The 9,670-nt window shown below is 45.0% G+C and overlaps 1 protein-coding gene across 2 annotated transcripts; it reads left to right on the top strand.

Moving 5' to 3' along the window:
- The first annotated feature begins 2,420 nt into the window (after positions 1-2,420).
- LOC310923593 (smoothelin-like protein 2) lies at positions 2,421-9,052 on the top strand. Of its 2 annotated transcripts, none has more exons than XM_083885538.1 (3): positions 2,421-3,376; positions 8,139-8,229; positions 8,941-8,960. In XM_083885538.1, exon 1 carries the CDS (start codon positions 2,898-2,900, stop codon positions 3,333-3,335), a length of 438 nt encoding a protein of 145 aa, XP_083741664.1. In that variant the 5' UTR covers positions 2,421-2,897; the 3' UTR covers positions 3,336-3,376; positions 8,139-8,229; positions 8,941-8,960. The 2 variants fall into 2 exon arrangements, 1 of the variants encoding a protein (XP_083741664.1); XR_014592639.1 differs by lacking the exon at positions 2,421-3,376 and adding an exon at positions 3,592-4,003 and having other exon boundaries at positions 8,941-9,052.
- Positions 9,053-9,670: the final 618 nt, after the last annotated feature.

The raw sequence follows: 9,670 nt of genomic DNA, 5'->3' as shown, positions 1-9,670 counted from the left end.
AGAACAAGAGAGTGGGACAGATTGTAGCAAGTGGGAAGAATAACAAGTTGGAAAAACAGACCATTCAGGAAAAAGTGAATCCCAGTCAGGAAAAGACAGACATACCGGTCAGGCCTCTATCAAGCTGTGGGAGTTTTACGTGGTACACAGGAATGTGTTGGAGTATTTAGGAAGGGTGCTTGAGGAGATCATCAACGATCATTATCATGACAGGAAAGCCATCACCTAGCCCTGGCCCGATAAATGTCAAATAGCCCTGATGAACTCTGTAACACAATGCAAAGTGAAATAGTGGGGTACCTAGCAGAAGATTACACTGGAGGAATGAGAAAAACGTCCTGCTACTGGTCTTTTGGCATTCCCGAATGTCTCCAGATGCTTGGTAATGTTGTTTCTTAGAATGAGAACTGTAGTTAGCTGGTGTGGGGACGCTTTGGCGGGAGTTTTGTACGTCTTTTGGCAACTCCACAGGGTAAACAACCCAGCCATGAAAACATGCAGCAATATCCCAGCTGGACAATGCCGGGGTGCTGTTGCCTTCCCATAGCATAGTGTTGGGCAATCCTACTCCTTTCAAATGCAAAACCCAAAAGTGAATTAATACAATAGTAGGTTTTGATCCTCCTAATAATAGATTTGCTCGAGAGATACTTAGCCTGTGAATCACTCTCACAGCGCACCAGATCCCCATAAGTTTTGCAGTTGCTTCTCCTTTTTGCCCCCCTCTGCCCCGGTCTCAGAATTTCAAGTGGTATCACCTCTTTCCAGATGGGGTAAGCTGAGTGCTGTGCAAAATAATAAACCACATTGTAAGATGCTGTGCTTGGTGAAGCAAGTGCTAAGGAGGAGGTGTGAATAAGGAACTGGTCTGGGTGAAGTGACTGTAGATTTTTTTTCCACTTCTTCTGCAGTAGAGAGCTTTGAGACAGGTGCTGACAAAAAAAGTCCTACTGCTGAGGCCTTCCCCTTGGCTGGCAGTTTTGTGTAAGCTGGAGCTATCCCAGAGTATCGGGTTGCTTTATGCCATGAAAAGCTAGAACTCTGATCTGGAAAGAATTGGAACAGCCTGTGGAACGCTGTCAGACACACGATCGGATAGTGATTGCTAAGGAGAGGATGACCAGGTCTCAGATACCCGAGATCAGTATTGAGAAAACAAAGTTTGCAGCCATGGCAGCGGCTGTTGTCTCTTAAATGTTACCCTTTACAGGGCTTGGCATCCTTAGGTATAACGGAGATCGTTAGTCCTTCTTGTGGTGAGCGAGCAGGGCCAAAGGAGCTGAATACCTTGCACAAATCAGGGAATGGCTTCTCCTATTGCTGCCTTTGGATGTATGCGATTGCACGTACATCTGCGGACACGTGCCTTGTGCACACTCTGTTGCCTTCTGCCACCGTGATCTCAATGTTACGATAATTCCTGCTATGAGTAAAAAGACACAGAAAAGTTGCCTGTCAGCTATAAGAAGCAACAAAATTTGATTTGCTTGGCTCTGCTAGACCTAACTGAGAATAGGTTGGAAACTTTTTTTCAAAACACCTTTTATCAGAAAGCTGAATTTTCTACTAGATAGTTATTCTGTGATGAAGTGTAAGTTTTCTTTAGTAATTGAAAATATTGTAAAAATGGAAATATTTACCATCCAGGAAGAGTATTTTCCAAAGAATTACACTATTAGGACTATGAGCTGCCAAGATCAATAAACACACACACATATATGTATTTTTAGATAAGGTTGTATATGCTAAGAAATTGCCTGTGAGCTAATGGTAATTGAATTATGTTATTATTGCTTTAGGGTTTTACCCATACTGACTAGGGCAGAACTACAACTTTCCCTGCATATTCCAGGTTTATAGGCTTAGCTACTTGCTGCTGCAAGAGAACTACTATTGCCAACTGTTTAATTTTACCAAAGAAGTTGTAGCTATTTGACATAGAGGGCTGACAGATATAGGCTACTTGATGACACAAATGTCTTTAAAGTATTTCTCAGATTCCTTTTTTCTGTGAGGCTTTTTTTTTGTCTTGTGCTGCAGTAAAGAATATGCTTGAAAGCATTCTGCATCGTGGCTCTGGCTAGTTTGGCAGAAATGTGTCTCTTCCCGCATGCACACAGATTGGATCTGCCAGACGACTTGGCAGCTCAATACTAATGCCCATCGAATTGCAGCCTAGTATGGGAAACGTTTAAGTGTGAACATGCCGGTTATGAGTTTCTGCGCTTTCATGGGCAGCAACTTGGCGGTTTGTCTAAGGGTGTATGTGCGTGCATTTCTGTCTCTATGCCCTCAAAGACCTTTCTCTTTTACTTTTGCCCCCGAGTTCCCGCGAAAGAGACAGCCTGTGCATACTTTCACATGGTCATCGACCAAGCAACTTGGGAAGGCTCTGGTACTAACCGCTCCTCCCCTCGTTCTGTCTCTCTCCTATTCCTTTCCAACCCACATCTCCCACTTCTTCCTTCACCCAGCCCGGCGCTGGCGCCCGCTTCGTGCCGTCTCGCTCCCGCGGCCCCACACCGCAGCCCGCAGCGCCCGGCCCTCTCGGGCCCTAAAGTCCCTGGGCAGCTGTGAATGAGCCCGTGGCCCCGCCCCTTCTCCCGGCTTGTTCCACCATTGCCTCCCCAAATTCCATCTCCCCCTCTGAAGGAGTGAACGCGGAGCGGGGCGGACCTTGCAGCCGCGCCACTCGCGCCGCTTCTGTGCCTCCTGCGCCCCAGGAGAGCGGGCCGTGCCCGGCGGCGCCGGGGGCCGGGTCAGGGCCGCCAGGAGGCACAGGGAGCTCTCGAAGAGAAGGACAGGCGGCGGCGAGCGGGGAGACGATCAGGCTTCCGCCGCTGGCCGCTCCCGAGCCCCTCCGTCCTTGCCCGCGTAGCCTGCGGCCCGTGGACACCATGGCCGGCGAGATCGAGGATCTGAACAGCCGGGAGGCTCAGACCGTCTGTGACGGCCTGGGACGCTATGAGGACATGCTGCGGGGCGCCGTCCGGGACATCCATGTGGACATCCAGCTGTTCAAGCAGGGGGTAGGCCGGCAGGTGGAGGAGGTGCTGCGCCTCGCCAGCCCCCTGGCACACGCTGTCTCTGAGCTGCAGCAGGAGAACCTGCGCCTGCGGGTACAGCTGGAGCGCCTGTCTCGGCAGGTGGAGGCCCTGGGCCGGTCGGCGGGGCTGCCGCAGGACTGGGTGAACGAGGCGGCCGTGGGGCCCGGCTCGCCGGAGCAAGGTTCGGCCGACGACACATTCTCCAGTCGTGCCAAGCTAGCGGTCGCTGGCCAGAGCCAAGTAAGCGGCCTGGGAGACGGCAGGAGGGAGGGCCAAGGGCATGCATAAGAGGATACTTCACGACTGTTGCCAGACTGCGTTGGCACGGGGTAACGTTTAAGGACACGGAGTTCCTCTTCTGCGACGCGGGGTCAGTGGTAGCTAAACTCGCACAGACGTAGTCAGTCATTCCTCCCAGTGATAAAACTTCCTGCAGTGTAACAGAACGTTGTAACGTGTGGCGCATAGAAACACCACTTAGTGGAAAGCTCATCTGGTACTGAGATGTTTTATGTAATCCTTTTTCAGTGTCTGTCTCTGCGAGAAGAGTTGAGAGTTCCTGTGCAAACCTTGATGCCAGGAGAGTACTACCGGACAGTACGCTGTGATTTGGGCACATAAAACCGGGGTACCAGAGACTTGGCTTTCACAGATGACAGCTTGTTTAGACAGCTTGTTTAGGTCCTCTTGGTTAAGCATGTCTTGAGGGGGGTTTAAGACTGTTGAAGCTTAAAAAACTGGTCTGCGGTCTATGCAGACTTGGAGTTAAAAAGTAAAAGCTTGGAAATTAAATTCACTAGAATTGGGAATGAGCAGAGAGTCTGTATTGCATTCCTGCCCTCTTCATTCCTACTGACCCGTGAATGCGGACATTGGGCTTCCTACCTCTGGGTAAAAGGTAAAGCTGCCGTTTGATACATTGTAGAAACTGCCACTTTTCCCCCCATGTGAAAAAGGTAAACACCATCCATACAATTTATAGACTGCTTCCTTTCTGTTCTGCGGAGCTATCCACGCTTGCTTATATTGCAAGGAATAGGTGTAAGCTGGGTGATACGGAAGGGACAAGGGATTGTTGTTCCCCGTTCCATTTCACGGTCTAGTATACTTCCCAGTATGGAGAATCTCGCGTCAATGTTACGGTAATGTCCAGCTTTAGGTATCCGTGTCCATGTTAAAGCTCAGTATGAGCTTTTGTTTGTGTGAGTACCCTCCTGCTTTGCTTTGAGGGTTCAGGGAAGATCAATTAGGTGCTGATCGTTATTCAGTGCCCTCCCAACAATTTAGGTTGGAGAAGTTCCCAAGTTAGCAGAGCTGACCAAAAGGGAATTTCAGTACTGAGAACTATGGGAGGTGCCGCTACAGCTATACACACCAAATTTGTGCGGTGAAAACATGAATTTGTGGGTCAGGTTCTGATGTGGCTGCACACAAATGGCAAAAGAGCGAGCTTTGGTTGCTGTGCCAGTCACCTGCGTTCTCTGTAATGAACACTGTTCCTTCAGTTGATTCCAGTTTCTGGTTATATGACCAAAACATTTCAAATGGAATAACATAAATGGCACTGTGTATGTTTTCAGAAACACGAATATCTATGGTAAAACTGATGATACTTTTATCTTAGTAAATACTTCTACGTAAGTGTGAGATATGAGAAGCAAATAATACTGACCTGGAAATAGCAGCAAACCAAGACGAGCTCTTTTGCTCCCGAAAAGATTTATCAGTTGAATTCCTTTTTACTGTGTGGTTGATGCAGCATTAATTAGATACTGGAGATTCTGAGCATCTTTGGTATCTGAAGCATTATTTTCTAATATTGCTAGATTTTTTCATGGTAATTTAACTGGGGGGGAAAAAATGAATCCAGGGAGTTCCAAGCATAGTTCAGAAGTAAGGACACAAATCTCCATTTAATTTTAATCTGGGTAGTTTCTGCTATGATGTCCTCGAAAGCTGTTATACAGTGGTCTAAAAGCTGGTTTAGGTGAAATTTTAAATGGCCATTAGCTGTTCTGATTTGGAGGTGAGTCTTCCTGTTGGTTTGATACCAGCCTTCAATTCAGCTCTCTTAACTAGACCAGAATCTTGAGAGCTGCTTCCACAAAGGTGGAAAATAGGAGATATTTGAAGAGTTAGTTTTGAAAATCTGGATCGTGGAGCCATACCTGAGCTACTGAGCACTTACAAAAGAAGAGTTTTGATATCTTTTTTGTTGTTCTTGATCTGATTTTACATTTTGGCAGGAGCTTTGCAAGTTATGATATTTCCGTAGTTTTTGTGATTGAGTGTGATGCCTTTGTTAAGAGGGAGGACTAAAAGTACTTTAAGGGTGTTCTGTTTTAAAACCGTCAGAGAAGTTTCTGTCTGTTGGACAGACGGCTGCAGAGAGTCTGCCTGCAGTGGTCAAAGCTGCAGAGAGAGAGAGATAGCTGGCTATGACCACCTATGAAGGTCTAAACGAGTATTTCCCATTGGCTCCCTGGTGACCCAATGGCACCCAGCAGTTAGTCAGCCTGTGAGTAACTGCATAAGACGTGACTCAGGTGTACATAATGACCTACGTATTTCCAGCAAAGATAAGCTTAGAGAGCTGGAGTTGTTCAGCCTGGAGAAGAGAAGGCTTCAGGGAGACTTCATTGCGACCTTTGAGTACTTTAGGGGGCTTACAAAAAGGGGGGTGAGGGACTTGTTTTTGTACAGGCAGATAGCAACAGGACGAGGGGCAATGGTTTTAAACTGAAAGAGGGTGGGTTAGATTGGTTGTTAGGAAGAAACTGTTCATTCAGAGGGTGGTGAAGCACAGGTTGCCCAGGGAAGTTGTGGATGACCCATCCCTGTCAGTGTTTGAGGCCAGAATGGGCTCCCGAGCAACCCAATCTGATGCGTGGAATCCCTGTGCGTGGCAAGGGGTTGAAACAGGGTGATCTTTACTATCCCTTCTGACCCAAACCTTTCTGTGGATGTACTTCTCCTAGATAAACAGCATTTCTAGAGCCGATGACTTTTATTGTGACCCTTGTGGTAGCTGGTGGTTTTATGAAAGACACTGAATGACTGAAATCTCTCATTTGAGAGAGTAGTATCATTTGTGTCTGTCATCCTTCTAGAAATTGACCTTGTTGTGGACAAAATCTTGAAGACATAACAGACATGCACCTTAGAGGTTCAGCGAGGAAATAAGTGATATTTCTTTTGTTTCTAATCTTGTGATCTGGCGCTTACTTTTTCTGAACGTGTTGAGTTTTTGCCACTGGCTTGCAATAATTGCAGCTTCCGGTTATGGATCTCCAAAGTTTATACTTCTTTGCAGCAAAGAAGGAATTCCAGCAGCCCTACAACTATGGAAAGTCTTATCATCCATTACGTGGAGATCTGAGCTACACAGAGATTAGTTCTGCAAGCAGGCTTGGATAAGGCATCTGAAATATTAGTGTTCACTTTCTTTTCTTCAACTTGACCAGTTCTTCGTGTTGTTGTCACATGAGTTGTACAAATGAGTGCTTTTTATTATGAAGTACAGATATATGTAGTTATCACTCTGCTATTTATAATCTATGTGACCACCCCTGATAGAAGTGTTGCTAAACACATGGGTTTGTCAGAATCTTGGCATCTCCAAAGTGGATTTTGAAAGTACTTCAGCCTGACACCACTAAATGCACATCAGAATCTGATCCCACTGTTCTGTCAGCACGTGGGCCTTCTTCCCCATCCTCCAGCCTGGTATCAGTTTATCTTTTGGCACCGTTAGCCAAACCATAGCGGTCGGGTTTGCATGAAATAAGGTAATGCAGGACTTGTCATTGCATTAGAAAGCCAGTGCAGTGTGTAGAATGCTGCGTGACCTTTGCAATGACTATGTCGTTTGACGATTTTACTCACCCACACCTCCCCAGCTTATAAAAGTAGATTGATGTTTACAGCCTGCACAGGCATTCTTCACATTCAGGTCATAATGGCTGACATGAATGGCTAAACGGTTCTAACTGTATACCATGGGTAGATTCTAGGGAGCTGCATTAGCTATGCTTTACATTTCAGTTGTGAATATGGGCAATAATTGTTGACTGGGATCTCAATTGCGCTAAATGCAGCAATAAAAGCTCCGAAGTCCTGACTCTGCATGGTTTCTATAACTAGTATTTGTTGTAATTCTCTCAATCCTGGCAGCTAGTGATAACTGAATGTATTCTCACATAGTACCATTTTCTTGATAAATACAAAAGTTTCAAAATAGTTGGGTTTTTTCCAGAATTTAAAACATGTTGATGCAACTACACAATCAATGACACTTTTTGTGAACTGCGTGTTGGAGAATTTCTCACTACTAATTGTAGCTCCTGCTTCTTGGAAACTTAACTGCAGTAATCATGCATCCGTGAAGCAGTTTTCTTCTTCCTTTAGTTATGCAGCCAAAAATTGCGCAGTTTCTCGTGGTTTAATGTTCCGCTTCAACCCCCCAAAAACCCCCAGCCCAGCCAGCCAAAAAACTCAAACAAAACCCAAAAAACAAAACGGCAACTTCCCACTAAACCCATGAAAAAATTCCTGGCTGATTTTTCTGGAATTATATTGACAGACATTATGAGGAAAATTTATGCTTTTCCCAGGAAAAAAAAGTTATCCTTACAGAAGTTACAGATTATAATATAATATGTAATGTGCTAGGACTGGAATTACTTTGTAATGCTTGTACAATATGTTTTCACAGTGTAATTTCTTTCTGCAGCAAATAGAAAAAAAAATGCAGAGCAGTATTCCAGGCAATCTCAATCAATTTCTCCACTGTTACACAAGGTCTTCTGTTTATCACCATCACAGTGGATGGTGATACCTTTATCTAATAAAAGATAACACCTCCTAGGTGCTTGGGGTCTGTTAAGGACAAGTGTGTGAAGATTGATTTAAGTTATGCATTGCCAATGTTTTGTATGCAGCCTTGGCTCCTGGGGTTAGGTAATTGTTCCTTTCTTATTTTGAGGTCACTTGCATGAGGAAGATCTGTTCTTGGCAGGTGTTTCTGGATACTCTTCTCACTTTTGTTGCCGTTTGAAATTTAGTTGCCGTGTCTGTTGTCTGTTCTGACAGAGCGTAGACCTGGATGACCACCAGAAACCTGAGTTTAGAAGAGTGTTTAGTTCTTCCATCATTGAAAATGGGCATCGATCTTCATCATCAGGTAGGAACAGGGCATGAAATGAAGCATCACTGCCTGTAAAGTACACGATCTTGTCAGTCATAGAGCAAATCTCACATTTGGGAAGGGTTAGAATTTGCTGTAGTTTCAGGATGGATATTGTCCTGTGGCGCCGACACTTTATTTCATAATTTCGAGTTTAATGTTAAAACTTTGGCTTTACTGTAAAGCATGTGCTATAATGTTTCATAAATTAGAGGCTATTACTGCTGCATTAACTTGAGACACGAGTGATAAGGCCTGCTATGCTGGGTGCCATTGTAGTCTTGCATCCAAAACATCTTGCAAGTCACCCCTCCACTTCCATCATCCGTCAGCGGAGGAAGGACTTAACCATCTCCAGTTTAGAGAGTCATACAGTGTTTCGAAAAACCATGAAAAGAACAAAAATGCTGCTTCCTTAACAGGGGCAGGAGATTGGGAGCGAGGGCTGCGCAGAGGAAGAGAAGCTCACTGAATGCAAATGCTAGTATATTAATGATCTATAGACATTGTTCCTGCTGAGATTCACGTAGAGTAAGTTTGATAGCTGCTAGGATCACTTGCACTAGGGTTGTTTCTGCTACATAGATGGTACAATGTTTCACAGGGGATTAAATCCAATGATTTGTAAAATGTTGCCTGGACATTGGCTTGTAACTTTGTTACAAATCTGCAAGCAAATTTTCTGCCTCTCTCCCGTTTTTTATTCAGGTCAGGCAAAAGTCACTCGTGAACTGACCTGTTTTCAGATGTCGGAACCTTCTTCCCCTGAAGCCCATGCCCCTGCAGTCACCTTACAGATGCCCCACCTTCCTGTTACTGCAGTAACCAGGACATCTGAGAAGTTTTCAGGAGAGAACATCCGTCCAACAGGAACAACTAATACATCTTCTTGCCTGCTGGGACAGGGCAAGAGCACAAATACAGTGGGAGTGAAGTCTTCCAACCAGCCAGGTAAGAGAGAAAAATAACATGCTGAAGCTGCATCCTGCTTCCTTTCTTCAACTGGTGCTGTGAATATTGTTCTGTGACCTAGTGGTAACTATGAAACCTTGCTTTTATGGCTAAATATCCCATTGTGGGACACTCCAGTTTGGAATACTGTGGGTCCTAGCTGGAGCTTTCGGCTGTAATGCCACATCCGCAGACTATTTTTGTGCCTAATGTAGTTGAGTTTTGCGTGAAGCAGATACTGCGGCATACTGACTGAATTCAGTAAGTTACCGAATCTCTTAAACGTGCCCAGCTCTTTTAATGAATTTTGTAGACATTTTTAGTGCTTTGAGACTGGAGGCCCTGTGAGAAGTTAGGCAGCTATTTGGCTAAGAGGTTCCAATAGTCATCTGGAGGAAGGAATGACTGACAGCAGTCTGACACATATAAACACATCAGTGATTGCAGAATCTTAGTTCAATTGAAATTGAGTTTTAAAAAAAATATT

This window comes from Zosterops lateralis (assembly GCF_965231275.1).
Source record: "Zosterops lateralis genome assembly, contig: HAP1_HAP1_SCAFFOLD_129, whole genome shotgun sequence".
NCBI lineage: Eukaryota > Metazoa > Chordata > Aves > Passeriformes > Zosteropidae > Zosterops > Zosterops lateralis.
The sequence above is the reverse complement of the archived record's forward strand: the minus strand, read 5'-3'. Positions and strand labels throughout refer to the sequence as shown.